This window comes from Hemicordylus capensis, chromosome 5, assembly GCF_027244095.1.
Source record: "Hemicordylus capensis ecotype Gifberg chromosome 5, rHemCap1.1.pri, whole genome shotgun sequence".
In the NCBI taxonomy this organism is placed as follows: domain Eukaryota; kingdom Metazoa; phylum Chordata; class Lepidosauria; order Squamata; family Cordylidae; genus Hemicordylus; species Hemicordylus capensis.
The window spans coordinates 45,900,563-45,922,039 of record NC_069661.1 but is presented as its reverse complement, the minus strand read 5'-3'; the positions used below and the strand labels follow the sequence as shown (position 1 = coordinate 45,922,039).

Here is a 21,477-nt window from a genome sequence, read left to right as displayed (position 1 = left end):
ACCAGAAGTTTAAAACTTATTCCCTTCATGTGGAAAGGGCAGGGGAAAGTGTGTGTGAATCAGAGCATTGGTTCACTCACTGTGAAGGCTTCATCTTGCTGCTGCATCCAAGGACGTCTCAGTGTGGGTTATGCTTCTTCATGTGGCCTGAAGGCAGGACTATGCAAATTAAGTTGAAGCTTTTAAGAGCCGGGGGGCATAGCCCCACCCAGTTCTTTTAGGCCAAGAGGCGAAGAGTAGCCTTGAGCCTGAAACGTTTTGGCTACCGGGGCTGTTTCGACATCCTGGAGGCAGCAGGGGTGTTCCCTTAAGGGCTGGGGATGGTGCACTCACCCCTTCCGCCGCATTTCCCCCGCCAGCACTCTGTTGTTTTAAAGCCCCTCGGGGCGGCAGCATTCCTCCCTGCCGCCCCGTTGCCCTCATCAGCTGGAAATGGCCGGAAGTACTGGGCGCGCATGCACCTGTCGCGTGCATGCCCGTCTGCCGTGCATGCACATGCACGCAATGGGCGTGCTGATGGGGGAAATGCAGCAGGAAGGGTGAGTGCACCCTCCCCCACCCTTAAGGGAACACTCCTGTCGCCTCTGGAACAGTTCCAGGCACATCCCTAGCAAAGAGTACCTCAAAGATAAAAATAGATCTGCAAACATAGAACAAGCAGAACCGCAAACCATGTCAAAAAACAAACCCCACAGCATCAGGAACTGGCAGGCAGTCTGAAAAGATAACTCCCAAAGGTGCCCTAGATAAAAGGAAGCCCTAGATAAAAGATGCTGAATGGAGGATTGAGATGTCCTTGGATGCAGCAGCAAGAATAAGCCTTTACGGTGAGTGAGCCAATGCTCCATTCTCTGCTGCTGCAATCCAAAGACATCTCAGTGTGGGGACATACCACAGCCCTCAGTCCCAACTAGGGAGGGAGCACCTCCCGCCTACTCCAGAGAAAGCACCAGCTGGACAACCCACCTCCCAAAACTGCTTAGGCGGCGATGAAGGAGTCCAATTCATATTGTCTGGTGAACGTAGAAGAAGCCCTCCAGATAGTTGCTCTACAAATATCCTGTACAGAAGCAGTAGTAGAAGAAACAGCCGAGGTAGCTGCAGCCCTGGTAGAATGAGCAAAAACTTTAGTGGGAGCCCTAAGGTACTGGGATTCATAAGCCAGGGCTATGCAAGCCCTTAACCACAGAGCTAAGGCAGGGGAACGGCCTGACCCATCATTTGAGGTAAAGAGGAAACAGAACGTGATTCCACGGTACAAAAATGTTTTGATGTTTTATGTACGTCTTTAGACATCTACAGCCAACCTGCGCCAGTCCTACTCTGTCGGGTATACCGAATTTTGGCAAAGCAAGGGCAAAACCACTTGACACATGTGAAAAGGTGAGGCCACCTTTGGACAAAAAAGGCCGGAATTAGCTCAAAAGAGACCTCAGAAAAAATGCACAGTTCTTATGCACCGACAGGGTGCAGAGCTCTGACACCCTGAGGGCCAAAGTGACCACTATGAGGAAGGAGATGCAGCGGAATGGACTTCACGGGTTCGAAAGGGGAACCCTCAAGAGTCTGAAGGACAGTATGCCACTGCCAGGTAGGGAGACAGTGTCCACTGGGGAGAGTTGCCCCTCTGAGGAAACACTTTAAATGAGGATGCTGTTGCAGAGAGCATTTGGAAACCCCTGAGATGAGTCCCACCAGGGAGGCAACCTGACATTTTAACATGTTTGCAGAGGGACCCCAGTCTGTCCTGGAGGACTAGGAGGAAGTGCCTCATGGTAGCCGATCCCTTAGGGATTGCATGCTTGGTAGACCATCTTAGGAAGGCCCTCCAGATATGTTGGTAAATCCTACTTGTTGAAGGATGTCTGGAGGCTAACACTGTGCCGAGCACCTTGGATGAATAGTCGTGCCATTTTAGGAGGCGCCGTTCAGTCTCCCAGTGGCTAGCTTTGACCGGCCTGGATCTGGATGACACACTGAGCCCTGCTGAAGAAGGGCTCTGTGACTGGTAGCATCAGGTGTTCTGCTGTGACTAGGTTGGTGAGTTCTGACAAACCAGGGTCTTTTGGGCCAGAACAGAGCCACAATGATGACTTCCACCATGAGTTTTAGTCTCTGAAGGACCTAGGCAAAGGAGCGGGGTCAGCGGGAAGGCGTACAGGAGACCCTCTGGCCTGTGAGCTGAGAGTGCATCCATCGTCTCTGCCTGAGGGCATGGGCACCTGGAGAAAAGACACTGTAGCTTTGTATTGGCTGGAGTCACAAAAGGGTCCACGGCCGGCCGAAGTGTGTTGTGATAAGGTGCAAGGTTTTGGGGTTCATCTCCCATTCCCCTGGGAGAAGTCCTTCTGACTGAGCCAGTCTGCCACCACGCTAAAGTCTTCCCTGTATATGGTGGGCTGTCATGGATGTCACATGCTGCTAGGCCCCCTGGAACAGAAGGACCGCTTCCGCCTGCAGGAATCCCGACCTGGTCCCCACTGGTAATTCATATGTGCCTTTTCTGTGGTGTTGTCTGTGTGTATCAACACATGTTGATGGACTGGAACGCCCAGAGTGCCATCAGTATCTCTCAGAGCTCCAGCCAGTTGATACCGTGCTGCTTTTTGTCTTTTGATCACTTTCCTTGAGCCAGCTCGCTGAGGCAGTGGGCGGGGCGCCCCACCCATGCTTGCTGGCATCTGTGGCAATGATGATCCAGGTTGGATCCAGGAACTCCTTTCCCACTAAGAGGTATGGAATAGTCACTCCTTCAGTGCAGGAACCAAAGTAACAGAAGCATTAGCTCTGTTGACCCATCTGCTGGATTCTACTGCAATCTCTGGATGGAATGGTAGAAGAAACAGCTGCAGGGGCCTCAGATGAAAGTATGCCCATGGCTCCACCTCCATGGCTGTCACTGCAAAATTCTGGAAAGGGAATGCAGTGGAAGGTACCTCTGTATTAGGGCTTGTCTCACTTCGTTCTCCAGAGTGAGCCTGCACTCTGTGGGTAGGAATAGTTTGTCCCATTGCATGTCTATCAGAACGTCCAGATGGAGCAGTTGGTGATATGGGGTGATCTGGCTTTTCTCTCTGTTGATAAAGACCAGCGCCACATATAATTTTAAGAGTGTTTGCCTCATGCAGGCGGTGCCAGAGTTTGGTTCTTGCATTAAGCCATCTAGCCAGATGAGGGGTTCCCTGGCTACCATAAAGGCAGCTGCGGAAGCTCCCATTGCTAAGGCAGATGGTCCCTTCCAGGCATTTATCAGTGGAGGCTTTTAGGGTGGGTTCCCCATTCTAGGGAAGGACTGATCTCAAATCATTGCCACCAGCGGAGCATCTGTTGGGGTGGAGGGAGGAATAAAATTTGTTAGCTATTGCAGAGTTCTTTCTATTGGAAGTGGGAAGTTTTCATTCCACCTTTGATGCCACCACACAAAAAACAATAGCTTTGGAATTGGAAGGGCCATATTATTCACCCTTGGGCTAGGAAACACCAGTGCACTTTTACTTGATGGCTGGGATTCTGGAGACGTGGGCTGATTGAGCTCCAAATTATGTATAGACTTACTCATCAGTGGGGCAAAGTCCAAATAGCGGAAATGTCTATGCGAAGCCTCTGAACGTTCTACTTCTTGCTTGTCAGGCCACTCTCCTTCTTCTCTGTCTGGGTGTTCAGGGTCTGGCACACTAGAGGGTCCCCTGGGCCCTCTGGGAAATCCTCCATTGGGATGGGCTCCTCATCCAACGGGATAATAGGTCCCGGGGTAGATGGAGGCTTAGCAAGAGGGTTCTGAGGGGTCTCGCTGGATACCCTGGGGGTGGACCTTCTAGGGTCAGGCAAGTCAAGTCCCAAGAGTTCAGAAGAGTGTATGCTCTTTTCCTTTTTACTTAGATCTAAACCTCCCCTTTTTAGATTTCTTAAAAAGGGGGATTTCTTGTTTTTGCGCTTTTTTCCTGTGCCTTTTTAGGGGCAGAGCTCCCTGAAGTGGAGGATGAAGCACTCGAGGGAGAAGATGGTCCCCTTCTAGCCCACTTTTAAATTGGTCATAACGTTCATATGAGTGTGCCAGTATAACTACAACCCAATAACTAGGTAGCATGTCTATAGGCATCTGGTTTAAAGTCTGCTAACTGGTGTAGGCTGGGAAGTTTCAGACCCCCTGGGAATTGCTAGGGCAGGGAGGAAGCAAGCAGAGGAAGAAGACGACGGTCCAGCATGGGCCACGCTCACTGGTTGGCTGCCTGCTCCTGCCATGGCGCTCCTAGTGACCATCATCCTTGCTCCCAAGGAGGCCTTTGCAGCTGGGCCCTGGCTGGATCCTGCACCCTCTGGTGCAGCTGCAGACCATTCATTGCAGCTCCAGTTCTCTTCCTTTGCCATGCCCAACATGCCGCTGGTGGAGGCAATGGCGGCTGGCAAGGAAGCTGGGTCATTCCCAGCAGCCGCATGCTCCACAAGGCTCTGGAGAGTAGGTGGAAGTGGCGGCGCAGCTTCTGTTGCTGCGGCTCGGGCTACCCCAATGGCGGGGAGTGGAAGAGAGGTAGCTGCCTGGTCCACTCCCCAAGCTCAGAATCCCTCTTTTTGCAGGCGTTTGCCCTGCATTTTGCATTGCCCGAAATCATGGCTGGATGGTGGGAGATTGGGGTTTTTGAACTCTCTGGAGCTCTGGAGGCTCTCTAGGCAGTTGCGGTAATGTGACCTCCTGGGTGGGTTACCAGTTACCGGTTGCCTGAATGGCCTTTGGAAGGCCATGCTGGTGCTTTCCCACTGGGACCCTAATGTGAACTTTGCGTTTAGCTTGGTCCATGCAGCAAAGAAAGAAGACAAGAAAAAGCAGTGGAGAGAGGGGGCGGGGAGGGGAGCAAAACTGAAACTAAAGCTAATCTCTCCCCTATTTTTCTTTTGTCTCTTTTTTGAGAAGATAGAGATTTAGAAGATCTTTGAACAAAGAAACAAAGTAGACAGTCAAGAAGAATAAATGGGAAAAGGTGAAGAAACAAGGAAGCAATCAGAGAAAAACAGAGAGAATTGCCTGGAGCCAAACGCAGGACTAAACTAACTGGATGGGGCTATGTTCCCCTGGCTCTTTTAGGCTTCATCTTAGTTTGAATAGTCCTGCCTTGGAGCCATGTGGAGAAGCATAACCCAACCTGAGACGTCCTTGGATCTCAGCAGCAGAGAATGTGAATGTTAAGTAGACCCATGACCAAACCATTATTCCATGTGGCTCTGAATCTGACATGTCAAGATTTATACACAAACACACACACTCAAAAACTTTTTAAAAACCCACTAAGATTTACCACAAAGACTCCAAATACCAGCACCAATACAACAGTAAAAGGCATTCTATAGTCTAATAATTTTTCAGCTAGAGGCGACTGCATGGCTGTACAAATGTAACCACATTTTTAAAAATTAAAGTTTACCTGGTGACACTGTTTTAACAGGTATCTTTGGCCCACTTTGTGAAGAATTCTCTGTAGGACAAGTTGTACCTAAAGTTTCCAGTTCTCCTCGGTTGGACGAAAACACAAGGTCGAGGGAGGGAAGTTTCAGCATGCATTCTACTCTTGAAACAGGTAAGCAGCTGAACTTTATCTGTGAAGGCTAAGTGACAGGAAAATATATATAAATGTTTAGGACACATGCAAAACTGTAGAATCAGAATTTAGAGCCATCAACTATGCAACTTTAAGGATCAACTCCCATTAACTTTGTGGTGTGTATTAGGAAAATTAAATTGTTGCCCTTTTTTATATAATAGTGAAGGAGTCTTCTTTTTGCTCCAATAATTCAAACAAGCTTGATGTTTCAAAACTCAGAGATGTGCAGCAGATATTGATAGATTTAATATAAAGGCTGTACATTCATATATTTGGACAGGGCATAAAGCTGATCCTCAAGGTTAAAGGAACCAATAGCAAAGATGTAAAACTAGAAAAAAAATAAAGCAGCGAGTGGCACAGGAACTGCCATGAGTCAGGTGGAACGCAAGGTATACAGGTGAAACTCGGAAAATTAGAATATCGTGCAAAAGTCCATTAATTTCAGTAATGCAAATTAAAAGGTGAAACTGATATATGAGACAGACACATTACATGCAAAGCGAGATAAGTCAAGCCTTAATTTGTTATAATTGTGATGATCATGGCGTACAGCTCATGAAAACCCCAAATCCACAATCTCAGAAAATTAGAATATTACATGGAACCAAGAAGACAAGGATTGAAGAATAGAACAATATCGGACCTCTGAAAAGTATAAGCATGCATATGTATTCAGTACTTGGTTTGGGCCCCTTTTGCAGCAATTACTGCCTCAATGCGGCATGGCATGGATGTTATCAGCCTGTAGCACTGATGAGGTATTATGGAAGACCAAGATGCTTCATTAGCAGCCTTCAGCAATTCTGCATTGTTTGGTCTCATGTCTCTCATCCTTCTCTTGGCAATGCCCCATAGATTCTCTATGGGGTCAGGTCAGGCGAGTTTGCTGGCCAATCAAGCACAGTACGCTGTATACTTTTCAGAGGTCCGATATTGTTCTATTCTTCAATCCTTGTCTTCTTGGTTCCATGTAATATTCTAATTTTCTGAGATTGTGGATTTGGGGTTTTCATGAGCTGTACGCCATGATCATCACAATTATAACAAATTAAGGCTTGACTTATCTCGCTTTGCATGTAATGCGTCTGTCTCCTATATCAGTTTCACCTTTTAATTTGCATTACTGAAATTAATGGACTTTTGCACGATATTCTAATTTTCCGAGTTTCACCTGTACCTCCACCATCTCTGCTATGCTAGCATAACTGCTTTGTCAACATTACTGCACTGCCAGCATTATTTTGGCCAACAGGGATCCCAAAACAGAGTGGATATGTGGGCCTACCATGGGGGCAGGACAGGGAGGAGCTGAATGCTCCAGTCCAATCATTGCTACTGCTGGCAAACATTCATGATTCCTTCTGTTTTTCAGGATCACACAAAGCAGAACAGTCACTAGGTACTGAACACAACTCTGCAGTTTTCCATGGGAGAAGGAAAGGCACTGAAGCAAGCAAGGGCACTCCCGCTGAGCACTCAGCTGGCCCCCTCTCAAGTACAAGCTCCAAATATGCATGCAGATTCATAAACATGCATTACTGCTGCCGACTACTGCTTTTTACTCTCTTTATGTCTCTATTTCCTCTCCATCAGGAGCAGAGGACAGGACCTTCAACACACCCAGGGCTATGCAACTACAAGGGAAGCCCACAGCATACCCATGAGCAGTGAGTGTCCCTGTTTAACTCCAGCTCTGCTGGGTTGCTAACCTACTTGCTCCAGATTCCTGTAGCTTTGCAAGCTGCTTGGCAGACAGTTATGTATGACTCAGTCAACACCTGCTGTGCTGCTGTCTGTTATGCAGTCTGCAAAGGCACAGGAGCCCTACTGGGATGAGAGGGTTGGCAGCTCCATCCATGTGTCTTCCTTTAAGAATCTTAGAGGAGCCCTGGAACAAGACTGAGAGAGCGGTTGGGTGGAATGATGGAGTTACCCAAGATGGGATACAATATAATACATATATAATAATGCATGAGGCTTTAAAAACAACGTGTGAGGCAAGCAATTGTGCATGCAAGCACATTTTGATGTTTTACAATAAATGAACGGACACCTTTTCCTGCAAGAATGAAAGGGAAAGTGTGGCAAAATAATACAAGAACTAAGGAACAGCTCAGAGCAATCAGTGAGTGAACAGAAGTACAAATTTAAGGCTTTGGTTTGAGAAACTGTAGCCTGAAATTTGTAATTCCCCTTTTCTAGGCGTTTTCACAACTAGTAATCCCAAACTATATCACAGCATTCAAAGAATTGCCTCCAATTTTGTCATTGGCTTCAGCATCACATGAACTAAGGTATGTAGTCTTTCATCCTCACCTGAACTCTTACATAAACCACCACATCCACAGGGAAGGATGAGTATGCTGATGTTGAGGAGGACACTAAGGAAGCTGTGGACTCTTCTAAGGGATCTTGCATATCAAACTGCCCCATATCCTCATCCTGTGAACTGACAGCTTAAAAATACAAAGATGTTATTAAAACAATAATATAAACTTATATTATAGAGCCTTAAAGAAAACAAAGCAAATTAAAGCTCCCACAGAAAGAAAGAAGTCATCTGATACCTGCATAATTCCTTTCTATTGGAGTTATAGGAATTGTTTCAAGGGCCTTCTCTAGAAAGTCTAAGAGGCAGGGACTAATCACCATTTCCTCTGGCAAGGACTGGAGTGCAACCCAAGCGTAGAGTTTTGCCATTTTTACACCACCACTTCCTTTTCCTTTGGCTGAGAAGTTTTAAAAAAGTTGTTTAGTAGAATTCCAGTTCACCAACTTCCATTACAAGACGAGTGACAATACAAGAACAATTAATTTAGTCAGATTTTAAAAAAATTACTTAATCCCTTAATGAGACTATTGATTAGTGCAAACAATGAAGTCTTGTGCACACTCCCTCTTCTCTTTACCACATATGTCCTGGGAATCCTGGTTTGGTTAAACCACAATTCCATGCATTGTCCAAACCAAGGAGCTGTTCAACCAGTTTACAGTGAACATGAAATCATGATTTGTAACACACTGTTAAACAGCAGCTCCGGACAACATGTCAGCTGTTTAATCAAAGCAGATGCTTTGCCAAAGCTTCATACCAGAGCTGAGGAGATAAGGGCAGGACAGAACACACACAGCCCAGGACACTTCAAGTCAATCTTACAACCAAATCATAATTTGTTCAGTCTTCTGAACCAGCCCTTTATATCTAACCAATGGGAAGATCTCAGACCTTTTCATGTTTGCAAATAAATAGAGTGCACCCATGAACATATTCCAAAGTCTCAGCTCATGCAGTCAAAACTTTTTCACTACAGAATCCTTATCTGCTTAGGAGAACAACTGCAAAATTAAGAATTTCTGCTTGGCTCTCAGTGGTTCAAAGCTCTTCACATAATTATCTTCTTGTAATCCTTAAAAACTACCTTGTAAATTAGATCAGTATTATCTCTGTGAGTTGGTTCAGACATCATGTCAAACCCCAGTTAAATTTAATAAAGGTTTATGAAATAAATTGAGAACAGTGCACATGATCACCAATCTTGGCTTGTTTTTCTTAACCATGGTTTGTAAGCTGCTCGCCCCCGTCTTTGCCTGTATACAATTCCAGGCTGCCTTGCTCTGCCCTGATTCTGAGTAGCTTTCACCCACTTCCCAACCATTGGTTCTGATAACAAAGAGGGCAGGCTCGTCCAGAAGAGGAAACAGTTAAAGTGCCATTCCCCAGCCAAAATGACAGCAGCTAATATCCCATCTAACAAATTACTTGTATAACAAGCAAACTTGGTCTAGTGCAAGAAGATCACATAACTGCATTTAAAATGTGGATTTGCAGAGTTAAATAAAGTAAATGAGGTGTGCCACAGGTTGTGCAACTCTTGTGCAAGCAGATGTGGTAGTGCACTAGCTACTTGTACTGTTGCAACAGCTTTGAACTAATACAATGACCTTCCCAAGTGCTTTGTTATTCAGCATGTCAGCCTGTATTCCCACAGAAACAGCACAATTTACTCAGCAAGTTTTAAATGCAGCTATTTATCAATTATGAAGTATTAGAAAAGCAGAAATTATCATATGAACATCAAACACAAATGATTACACATGTAATATTTAAACCATATCTTAATGTTGTTTAATAGTGAAGCCTTCTACATTCAGATTAACATTTCAAAAACATTGGGCAAATAACTTTAGATGCTATAACCAGGGCAGCAAACACTGTTCTAATGCAAAGGAAAAAAAGAAAAATTAGTTTTCATTTGGCAAAAGAAATGTTATTCAACGAGGAAATTTAATAAGAAAAGAACGAGGAGTCAGCCAGCTTCAGTAAGTCATGAGAGTGCTGTTCATAAGTACAGGAAGGTTAGTTTTTAATAAGGAAGCATTAACAGCAATTAGAATTACTGTACTGTACATTCATTTCTGGTATTCGTATCTTTTGACTATTTATGACTATGACTCTAGCAATTAGTTGTATTAAACTACAAAGCAGAATGCAGATCCAAGCAATGAACTTCACATGGATAGAAAATGTTAAATCAAGAGATAGAGTACGGAAGAGAAATCACTACCTGATGGGATAGGTGGGGGTTGGGGAGGAAGCAAATTTTTAGTCTTAGGAGGCATGGGAGAATCTTTCATACCATACAGCTTGGATTCTTTGGAAAGGGTTCTTGGCAGAGATGACCCCCGGGATGTATTTGGCGATTCAGTCTTTAGCATCTTAGAATTATAATGTAGCTGAAAGATGGCAAAAATTTAAATTTAACACCACCAATAACTTTCTCAACAGTCATTTTCTCACTAGCAGCATTCACAGCCCTTTCCCCATCTAGGTGAAATAATAGTTCCTTACTAGACATGTTTTAAGAAAAAGGAGATACACAATGTTTATAATGGAAAAAATAACACTGTTTCAAGTCAAAACTGCTGTTGTAAGTCAAAGCATTTCAGTTGCTTTACTGTGGCTTCTCTTGCTGTTCTCTTTGTTGGGTTTTTATGCAGCTGTATTTAGATTGTATTAATTGATAGATAATACAGCACAATCAGAAAACAATTACATTTTTAACTGCTGTTGGATGCTGCTGGGAGCATTTTTGTTGGGGAAAGCGACATAAACAAAACAACTAGATTTGTGTTCAGGATGTACTTTAGGCTCAAGGGTGTTAGAAACACTGAATTTAGCTTTGCATAGAAATGTCAAAGACAATGACGATGTTCACATGACCGGGCAGGAAGGGGGAAGGCTTTGTTTCACTCACTTTCCCCAAGACAACTGCCAAAATGTTGGTAGGAGCGCCATCAGCGTTCCCACATTATCTCTGTTGGAGAGCTAGGATGATGTGTCCTGACCTCTGGGAATCCCTCAATGCAACATGCACAGTGCATAGGGGCATTCCCCCAGGAGACGGGTGCTCTAGTCATCTGGCAGCACCCCAAGCTCACACACGGGCAGCAAGTGTACTCGCTCCCTTCGCTGCAGCTATCGGCCAGACTAAAAAGCCAGGCTGGGTGGTGCTGCCCTGCCGGGATCAGGCCTGATCCCGGGGGTTCTCATACACAGCCGAATCCAGGCTGGGCTTCCCTAGCCCTGGGTGAGGCTGCGCATGAGAACCTCTTGCATTTCATGGCCTTTTTTATCTGTGTGTGTGTGTGTGTGTGTGTGTGTGTGTGTGTCTGTGTGTGTGTACAGAGGCTACACTTCTTGCATCTGATGAAGTAGGCTTTAGTCCTTGCATGCTTATTATGCCACAGTAAATCTGGTAGCCTTTAAGGTACTAAAAGAACTCTAGGCTCATTCTCATGATTATTACTAGGGTAGAAGAAGCCTCCTGCTTTAGTTCAGGAGCTGTGGGCGCTCCCATTTTGTGACTGTCTGTGAGAGTAAAACACGGTTGGAGGAGAGGAGCTTTTTTCCAACCTTGTTCCATAGCTGGGGACAGAATCTGAACAAGGTAGGAGGCTTCACCTATCCTAATAATAATCGTGAGAACGAACCGTCTGTTTCTGCTGCAACAGACTAATATGTTTGAATAATCGGGCCCCAGTGATGTCTGAATAATAGGGCCTCCATATACTGCATGAATACCCAAGCATAACCAGGAACAAAAAGTGGAACTTATTTTTATATTAGGGGAAATATACTTTTTTTCAAAGGAAACAATGGAGTTCTAGGTGGCAACCTATGCAGTCTGTCAACTTCCAAAACAATATGGGCCCTTTCTAATGATCTGTGAGAAGGGCTTGAGGGTGGCCTGCAGGGAAGGTGGCTTAAACCTACCTTTCCCGCAGACGATTGCTCTGCTGTTGCTAGGCATGCTTCCCCATGCGCACAGATGATTCTCCACTGGCCCAGGCAGTGGGGAGGGTTGTGGGCCGGGATGTGTTGTCCCAGCTGCCGGAAATCCCATAATGCACTGCACGAGTATGCAGTGCGTTATGGGGATCCCCCCTCCCCAGACAATCGAAAAAAATGAGGTTAGGAGAGCGCCTGCTCTCCTAACCTCGTTTTAGAGGGAGGCTCGGTAAGTGGGTTTGCCGCTGCAGTACCGCCGGGTGGTACACACACATGTGCAAAACCGGGCCGGGCTTCTTTAGCCTGGTTTTGCACACGTGTGTGAATAGCCTTTATGTCATTGATGAAAACATTCTGTTTCTGAACACAGAGACTTGTCTTGTCAGACTAGCATTTGCAGGGGAAAAGAATTATCAGAATAGGTTCCTAGTTTCCAGACCTCTGCTCAATATGACAACAAAGATGCTCTGTAAATCTACAAAGACCACATAATGGCAGGCTGACTTAATCTTTATTACCGTCACTGACCAGTAGAAGATCCACATAATGGGAAAGCCACACTTTTAATTATATCTTCTGTGGAGAACCCACCCCCACCCCATTAAAATGGTCCTAACGCTTATCAGAAGTTGTATTCAACAAATATTTTAATCCATATCCAAGTGTAATTTGCAATACCACAGCAGCTGCACCACACAAAGATAACAGGTAAACGACAGAAAACTGTGGCTCAATTTTTTCACATTCACCTCATTTAAAAAAAAAAAAAAATCTCACAAAACACCTGGGTTTTTTACCTTTACATCTACGCCAGGAATGTAAAATACTGTTGTTTCTAGGTCACTAGACTTTGTCTGCAGAGATGATGGAACCTTCTTTCCAGCCAATAAGTGAGTAGTTGATGCATAGTTAGTTTGAAATTTTTTCTTTTTTGAAGGAGACTCTTGATCTAAACTTCTTGAACTCCGGTCATAGCTCCTAAGTAGATAAAAACATACAGCATTGTTTAAGAAAAACAAGTAGTTACTCCTACAGTGTTTTCAAAGTAAGCCCTACTAAAACAACGGAAGTTGTTTGTAAGCCCTACTAAAACAACTGAAGCCAAACTATATATTTTGTTATTTCTGTTCCTTTTGTTTAACCCTCATCCAGTCATGATTTACACATGATTAGGACTTCCTACTCCTTTGTAGTTCCACTGGATACGTCCCAACTTTTTCAGGTCACAGAACCCGCAATAATTTAAAATTTCACTCCAGGGGAGTGCAGCAGTGCTCCCCACATGCCAAGCATGGCGCCCTGTGTGACTGTATGACTCACTGGGAAAGGAAGTTCTCAGCTGAGAAAAATGAGTTTTAACACTTCAAACTGCACACTAATGAGGATCCATACTTCAATAGCTCAGTTCACAGCATTTCAGCTGGAAGGACATTCTGTGACTGACCTAAAGGCCATCATCATAGGTCTGGGAGCTGGGTCAAGTGCCTTCTGCAGGCCACTCTCCTACCATCCTCACATATTTTGCTTAGTTTCCTGTCAGCTATCCTTGGGTACTCACAATAAGTGGTGTGCATGGAACCGGCACCTGCCAGTTCGAAGGTGGTGGTGGTGAATATGTTTAAGGATGGGGGAGGGTGCTTTTACCCCTCCCGCTGCATTTCCCCCGCTGGTGGTGTCTTTTGAAACAGTCTGGCAGGACGGCAGTGTACCTCCTTGCTGCCCCGGTGGCTCCTCAGATCAGAAATGGTCTGAGGAGACTAGGCACTTCCAGCCATTTCCAGTCCAAGGAGGCTCCAGGGTGGCAAGGAGGTATTGCTGCCATCCCACCGGACTATTTTAAAATACAGTGCTGGTGGGGAAACACGGCAGGAGGGATAAGAGCACCCTCCCCCATCCATATCCCCCCACCGCCAATCTTCGAACCCGCTGAACCGCCGGACATTCAAACTGGTTCAAGCACATCCCTACACACAATACCATGATCTGCTGTTCATACAAGCCAAACACAAATGACAGTGCTTCCCTTTGTGAATGCGGTTGCATTCTGGGGCTATGTCTGGTTTGTTGTGTCTCATAATGACTACATAGGCCAACCCCTTGTTCAGAAAATTCTCTGTCAGCTGCACACTGTACACTGGGGGAAAGGTTTCCCCCTGCCACAATTCTCTGAGGGCAGGTTCAGATGAACACAGCCTTGCACACATGATAATGTCAGGGCTGTGGCAAGAAGGCATCTGACCCGATGGCACATTCATCAAGCACACGAGAAGGATGCTAATCTTAATACCCTCTAAACACACTCCAACAGAGTTTTGGAGTGCAGATAGAGGGGTGATTCACCTGAAGTGGCCTCAAGTGTTGTTCCATGGCTGCACACATTGCTGCACAACTTGCAGTCTTACTTGTCTTTTTTTAGAGTTCTCCTCCAGCTTGCTTCCCAAGGTAAACACTGCCAGTTAGTGGGTAGGAAGTTTATTCATCAGCACCACCATATTTTCAAACTGTACTTCTTTTGCTTGCTTGGCATGTGTTGCCAGAAGGGACATCACCTTAGAAACCTAACAGCTGCACATCAACTGTTGGGCAGACTCAGGAACGTAGCACTGCTACAGCTGCTGCACAAACAAGGTCCAGATTCCTCTAATGATTTCAAAGAAAGTTGTCTTCTTTATGAACCCTGCTGCCTATTAAGATAATCAGGGGAAGTTCGTCTGAGGGTGCCACCAGCTCGTCAGGTGGCGACTCAAAGGCGAGCCTTCTCTGTAATTTCCCCAGGGCCGTGGAACACACTTCCTGCTGAGATTAGAGCTGCTCCATCGTTGGTGCTTTTAGGAAACAACTGAAAACACATCTCTTCAGTCAAGCTTTTTTGATGAAGTTTTAGTTAATGTTTTAAGTTTAATTTCATTAATTTTTAACTTTAAATTTTGTATATGTTCTTAAATGTGTTAATCTTTTTGGTTTGTTTCATTATTGTAAACCACCTAGAGACACTCCATCTTGTATGTCACAATTAATCAGATGAGATGGGTAGATTTGATAGAACTAATTCTATATAAGGGTTTAAATATTGACAAAGAATTGCATTTTATGGGAGAATGAATGAACTTCAAACTTTAATAATAACACATTACTCTAATGTAAAACAATTGCCTGTACTTAGGATTTAACACATAGCATGTACCATGAAACTCTTATCACATATTCATAAGACGCAAAAGGCTGATTTATCTTACTTGAGACTTCTGAAGTTCTGCATTAGAAGAGTGCTGCTCTTCTCAATATAGTTTACATATTGTAAACTGTTTTGTTTTCAGAAAGACCCTAAAGACTCTCCTGTTCTTGCAAGCTTTTAATTAGAATTGATTTTAATAATTTGTTTTATATTGTTTTTATTGTGTTTTATGTATTTTAATCGGTGATTTTTAATATTAAAATTTTTACACCGTCTAGAGATGTACATATCAGGCGGTATAAAAATATGATAAATAAATAAATAATAAATATTCTGCTTCTAGCAGCGTTCTTACCTCCTTAAGCTTACATCATCATGTTCTTGCTGAAGTGTTGTTGGATGAAGCACACACTTCCCACAATCAATTTCAACTCTCACATCAAGTTCAAAGTCAATATTTCTCTCTGTAGTTGTGCCAGTCATACTTCTGTTGGCTGGAGCCGTTGGCCATCTTTCGGTAAACAGCTGGTGAACGGCAGCAAAACCTGTTGCTTTCTTACGAGAAACAGGCCTGCAGAAAGCAAAGTATTGTTTAGTAGCTTTGACCAAATAAAGTTAGCTGACTTTTCACTTTTATTTCTTTAAAAGCTCTTTTAAGTATCACAAAAAAACATGTTTTATAATTTCTATAGTCTCTGACAAAAAACATGCAACTTGATAGAAGTGAAAATGAAAGCGAACACACTGAGTTCATGAAGCACACTCGTCTTAAAGGTTATGAACTGCAGATTCAGAGCACTCTGAACATTTAAAAGAAATTCCATGTTACAATTCATCTTGTCAAACTTTTAAAATTTGGAACAAGTAGTCAAGATCACTCAGTGTAGACAACCCTTCATACATTTTAACCATTGCTGTAAATACTATGTGGTGAATGTGTAGTAAAAGTGCATTTCCCCCACTATTTGAACACATGCTTGTGTATAGAGCAGGAACTCTTAATGTGTTAGAAATTGTGAATAGTAAACCAGGAAGAAGTACTCACTCCATTATAATTAAATAAGGCATAAGAAGCATAGTTTTATATTCACATTCTTCAACAGTGAGAAGAGCAAGGTGAAGTGAAGTAACATAGTAAAACCATGGAGACAAACAAATTAAATTGCCTCATTTTCTATTTCCACTCCTTACCATACTAGAATGATGACTTCTCAAGACTTCAGTAAGCATTTTATATGGAATTATGGACTGCTTTCTGTACATGCATTAATTTTAATTAAAGGCTATAACATTCATAATGGTAACGAGTATTTATTTTTAAGAATGTGCTCACTGTGTTTTCCGGTAAAAATAAGACCTCTCTCTTTCATGATCATCTTCTTTTTCAGAATCATCACTTGTTGAAGACAAGCTGTCATCTCGTCTTCCTTCTTCAGGCTGGAAGGGAATGCTTGGTGAGAAGACAGCTGGAGTTTTGGGTGAATTGAATACTGAGCATGATCCTTCACTAGTGGATGAATAATGGGATGGACCAGCATCAATGGTTACTGACAAAAGATCCGATTCTGTCTCCTCTGGAAACTGATTATAAAGAGACAAAAAAGATATCCAAGTTATAGGTGCTGTCTCTACCAAGGGCTGGTGGGGAGGCTGTCAGATGTTTTAAAGGGAAAGCATTTCAAATAATTTTCAAAGCAATATTTCTCATTATGAACTAGCAAAAAGTGTTATAATTATGCCATGAATAATGTCTGACAAACAGATGAGTAAATGAATTTGGACAAGCACCTTAGAAAGGGAAATGAACAAATTATACAAAGAACATCAAGCTCAGATTAATATGCACAGTAATATAATTATGTATTGATAAATTTAGAAGCAAAGCTATAGAACAGCAAGAAACCCCAAGACCACCTGTAAATGAGAGAAATGGACAGAAATTATTAGTAAATGGACATGCATGCAAAATGCTGGCACAGAATGTACATTATCATCTTTATGTATCTGCTTTTTTAAATGCTAGATAAAACCACTAAAAAAAATTAGGAATCTTTAGAATTAAAATGTTTTGAAATGAACTGCATGTATGCAGATTTGTCTTTGGACAAGCATGGACAGGTTTCAAGTTACATTATGTTACATTAGGATGTGTCAACCTTTTGCTGTTATTGTAAACACACATGTGATTTGAGACTGTGGACATGTTTACTTAATGTGGATCTTGATTCACATCAATCCCATATATTCATATTTTATATTAAAGACCTGCTGCCTGATGTGGATGGTCAACATAGGACTCAAAAGGTAGCACAACCTGTCTAAGGATGTTGGTTCAAATATCTGTCAGGCAGCAACACTAAGCACTTAAGATGGCATCAGCACATGCTCAGACACCATTTCCTGCTGGGAACAGGGAATTTCCTGTTCCTAAGCAAATGCAGCCAGCAAACAGAGAGCCTGGCAACTTCATACAAACAGTACCACTCTGGGGCGGCGGGGGGCAGCAGAGCTGCAATGGAGGGGCAGGTAAGACCTGCCTTCCTCCTTTTAAAGTGCCTGCTCGCCCCCAGCTGAAACGGCACCTGGAAATAGAGTCGAAACACTTTGAGCACATCCCTACTAAATTCTGAGGGGGAGAGAGAGCAATAGCCAAGCACAGTTTATTCCCCAATACATAAGATATTGACATAAGGTTTCCAGTGATGTTCTTTGTTGCCTGCCTTTATTCTATATGACAACCAATGATGGTTTCAAAGTTTGCCCCATTGAAAAATGTTAAAGAAAAATGTTAAAAGACATCTTATAGAATACTTGGCGCTTATTTTTTTTTTTTTTTGAACAAGCTCTAGATCTGAAGATAACTTCAGCTTCTCCAAGGAAAAGGAGACAATGGACTATAGCATGTTTACAAGCTTACTGCCTATATGTGTTATGATACATTCCGCTTATCTGACAGAGATGATCAATGAAGCAGGTTTTCCATGCAATTAATTAGTATACTTGTTGCTTTTACAAGTACCTGAAAATACCCTTCCCCTGGACAGCTGGACTGTTGTGTAATTCCCAAAACTGTTTTATTCAACTTAATTAAAAGTGAAAAAGAAAACAAATTAAAACACAAACATATAGAAGACACTGGTACACCTAAAGGGTGTAAATTGATATTAAAAAATCAAATTATTAATGAACATAAGAATGGCTATATTTGACAAAGTAGAAATCGTTTAATTACTAAAAATTTCAAAACAAGGTTGAATGAACCATATGGTAACATGTACATATATACTGTATTTACCTCAATCCAAGACTAGATTTTCCCACTTTTTTTGATGTTAGAAATTGAGGGTCAAATTCAGAGTGCTGATCCTTTTGGGTAAATGTAGGTATAACCTGTATGTATGCTCTATTTTTAAGGGGTGAGTCTTAAATTCAGGGTTGTCTTCTATTCAGGTAAATACGGTATGTAACAGTATATGTACATACATTCATGCAGGTATTCAAAACGTGTGTTTTGCACATGCTGGTTACTGGATGACATATAGTTTAAGGTCTGAAGCTTTATATCTGAACATATTTAGATTTTCTATACTTGTGACTGAGTTACAAATAAATGCGGCCTAGAACACTGAATAATTAGGTTATATTTTACATCTCCACACATCCATCTCCTATATGTAGTAGTATTTCATCACGGTATTTAATGAAAGACACTATAGTGCTTTTCATTAAATGGATGGCCTTACCGTGTCCTGTATGTTGAAAGTTACTCTAGGTCCAGGAGATGCTCCATCTACACGGATTTCTGGAAGTTCCTCACTTTCTCCAAGTCTTGTACTATCATCAAGATTTTAAAAAAGAATACATCACCATTATCAAAGAAGGGAATACTCAGAACACTTAAAAAATACTATTTACTATTAATGCTAAAATTCATCAACCAAATCAATACAATAAGGATAAAGGGACAAAAAGAGATATTCTGATGGCTGCTCCATAACTGTGGAGCTCCTTCCCAATCCAGGTCACAGTGTTAAGACTGTGACAGACTTGTTGCAGGCAGCCTTAAGCCAATATTTCAAAGTCTGAAACATTATATGGCTAAAAACTGTATTTTTATTTTGTTTCACAGATACATAAAGATGTTAGTTTAGTCACATGCCAATATTGTACCAAGAGATAGAATGTGAGAGACTAAGCAGGTTCTTTGGCTGAGTTATTTGAATAAAATCTGGCTCCACACACTGGGATCACTTGTGCTAGGCTTAGTATTCATTCCAATGGTGTCGCTGGAGGAATCCATTTATAAACTGTCATTCACCCATATATGAAAAAAGAAATTGACAGTTGCTTACAAAAATGTGGGAGGAAAGTCATGCAGATTAGTGCCATTGATCTCCTATAAATATAAACATATCTTTATTTTTAGCCAACTTTCCAGTATGCTGATGAGACCACCCGGCATTCCGTGTGTGTCCCCCCCCCCCCATAACCCCTGCTAACGTGGCAAAGAGGCACCTTTTAACGCGGTTATTCTCTTTATTTAGCAGGGGGAGATTAACTGGCCCTGTCCATCCCCAGCACAGTACCTCCAGTGACTATTGCTGGTGCCTATCTTATGTTTCTTTTTAGACTGTTAGCCCTTTGGGGACAGGGATTCATCTTGTTTATTTATTATTTCTGTGTGTAAACCGCCCTGAGCCATTTTTGGAAGGATGGTATAGAAACTGAATAAATAAATTTCAAACTTAAATAAAAATCAAACTTCACAATGCCTGGACCAATATGAAGCAAATTGGGTACAGTTGTAGGGACACATAAGACACCTCAATGGTGTTGTCTGTGATGATGTCATCCACCCAAATTCAAGATGGCGTACGTGTGAACGTCTGAGACACAAGTGGGCTAACTTGTGGACTGTCTAACCGATTTGAACCAAATTAGGTACCACTGTAGTGAGTGACTCATAGGGACACCTCATTGGTGTAGTCTGTGATGACATCATCCACCCTGATTCAAGCTAGGCACAAGTGAGCTAACTTGTGAACCACTTAACCAATTTTAACCAAATTTGCTACAGCTGTAGGGACACCTCAACGGTATAGATTATAAATATGTCATCCACCCTGATTCAAAGATGATGGAAGCATAAATTTTTGAGGTGTAAGAGATCCAGCTTGTGGACCTCGATCTGAACCAAATTTAGTCTAATTGTAGAGACGGTGAAAGGAAAGTAGGCTGATTAGTTACTAGAACAGCTTGTTTTAAAGTCACCTTACCTTGCTCTGTCCATCCGTTTTAGAGGTGGTCTTCCAGATGCTGAAATACTTTTGGATCTATTATAGCTAGGTTTATATCCTAGGCCCCATTTGTCTTTCAGAGATGCTGCCTAAACACACAGAGATTCTCATTATTTTTAGGTTTTATCTCAATATAATGTCTATGTACTTGCATTATATTGCAAATGCAATATTTAGCAATACTTCACATTGGCTAAGAGCACTATACACTAGAAGCACAATTGAAAAAAGGTTAATCATGCTTAAGTTTCACTGGAGTGTACTTGATTTTGTCTGGGTTGCATCCTACTTCACATCTATATAACGTAAGAACTAATTAATGCCAGCTGACAAAATTACAAAAAGTAATTGTAGGTGGTCCTTTCCTATATTCTATGAGAACATCTAAAGTCCAGCCAAGCCAATTAGAAGTGGTGATGAGAATGTGAAATGGCTGTATCACTAAATCTACATTGCTCCTCTCCCTGTATTCAGGGAGTGAATCACTTCACCAGGGAGCCTGGTGAAGTGATTTTCCAGTCTACTGCAGTCAGCAATCAACGCTGCATCACCCATATTTGAGATTCCCTCTATGTGACAATGAAAGACTTATGTGGTCTTGTTGCAGACAGAATTGCAGTGATGAGAGAAAATGTGTACTATTGGGTGTCCTTGCCCATAGAACAAGGAAAGAGGTGATAACTGAGAAATAAGGCTCCGGAGCTAAGAGATAAGGCTACAGAAATATCTGTGGGAAGGGGAAAAACACATTGCTTATCTGTAACAGGTGATCTTTAGGTTATCCAGGATCATTCACAACATGGGTAATGCACCTGCACAGTAGCCCCATAGAAAGATTTCATAGCTCCTCTGGACAGTCACCAAGAGCTCACCAAGAGATGGCAGGGTGCGAGGATGTTATCAAAGAACTTTCTTTAAAGCCGCCCAACCGAAATTAACCCCAGTCGCTGCTCAGTTATCACTGGCATAGTGCCTTATAAACAGCAGGTTAGTTAGAAGACTATGTAGCTGCTTTACAAATGTCCATAATGCTAATTCCAGACATATGTGCTGTGGAAATAGTCATAGCTCTGTTGGAATCTATATAATTAATTTATGTAGAGGAAATGTGTGGAGATG

The 21,477-nt window shown here is 42.6% G+C and overlaps 1 protein-coding gene across 12 annotated transcripts in view; it reads right to left on the bottom strand.

The window, feature by feature from the left end:
- Positions 1–21,477, bottom strand: part of BLTP1 (bridge-like lipid transfer protein family member 1) — a 201,468-nt gene that overhangs the window by 25,923 nt on the left and 154,068 nt on the right. For 6 of the 12 annotated variants that reach the window (XM_053253722.1, XM_053253721.1, XM_053253724.1 and 3 more), the window contains 10 exons: positions 20,338–20,447; positions 18,805–18,895; positions 18,081–18,143; positions 16,395–16,642; positions 15,417–15,632; positions 12,684–12,864; positions 10,163–10,331; positions 8,165–8,326; positions 7,914–8,053; positions 5,418–5,598 (listed from right to left, as the gene is read on the bottom strand). In XM_053253722.1, coding sequence (XP_053109697.1) covers positions 5,418–5,598; positions 7,914–8,053; positions 8,165–8,326; positions 10,163–10,331; positions 12,684–12,864; positions 15,417–15,632; positions 16,395–16,642; positions 18,081–18,143; positions 18,805–18,895; positions 20,338–20,447 — 1,561 coding nt within the window. The remainder of the gene's footprint in view (positions 1–5,417; positions 5,599–7,913; positions 8,054–8,164; positions 8,327–10,162; positions 10,332–12,683; positions 12,865–15,416; positions 15,633–16,394; positions 16,643–18,080; positions 18,144–18,804; positions 18,896–20,337; positions 20,448–21,477) is intronic. The other 6 variants (XM_053253730.1, XM_053253732.1, XM_053253725.1 and 3 more) reach the window with 4 other exon arrangements.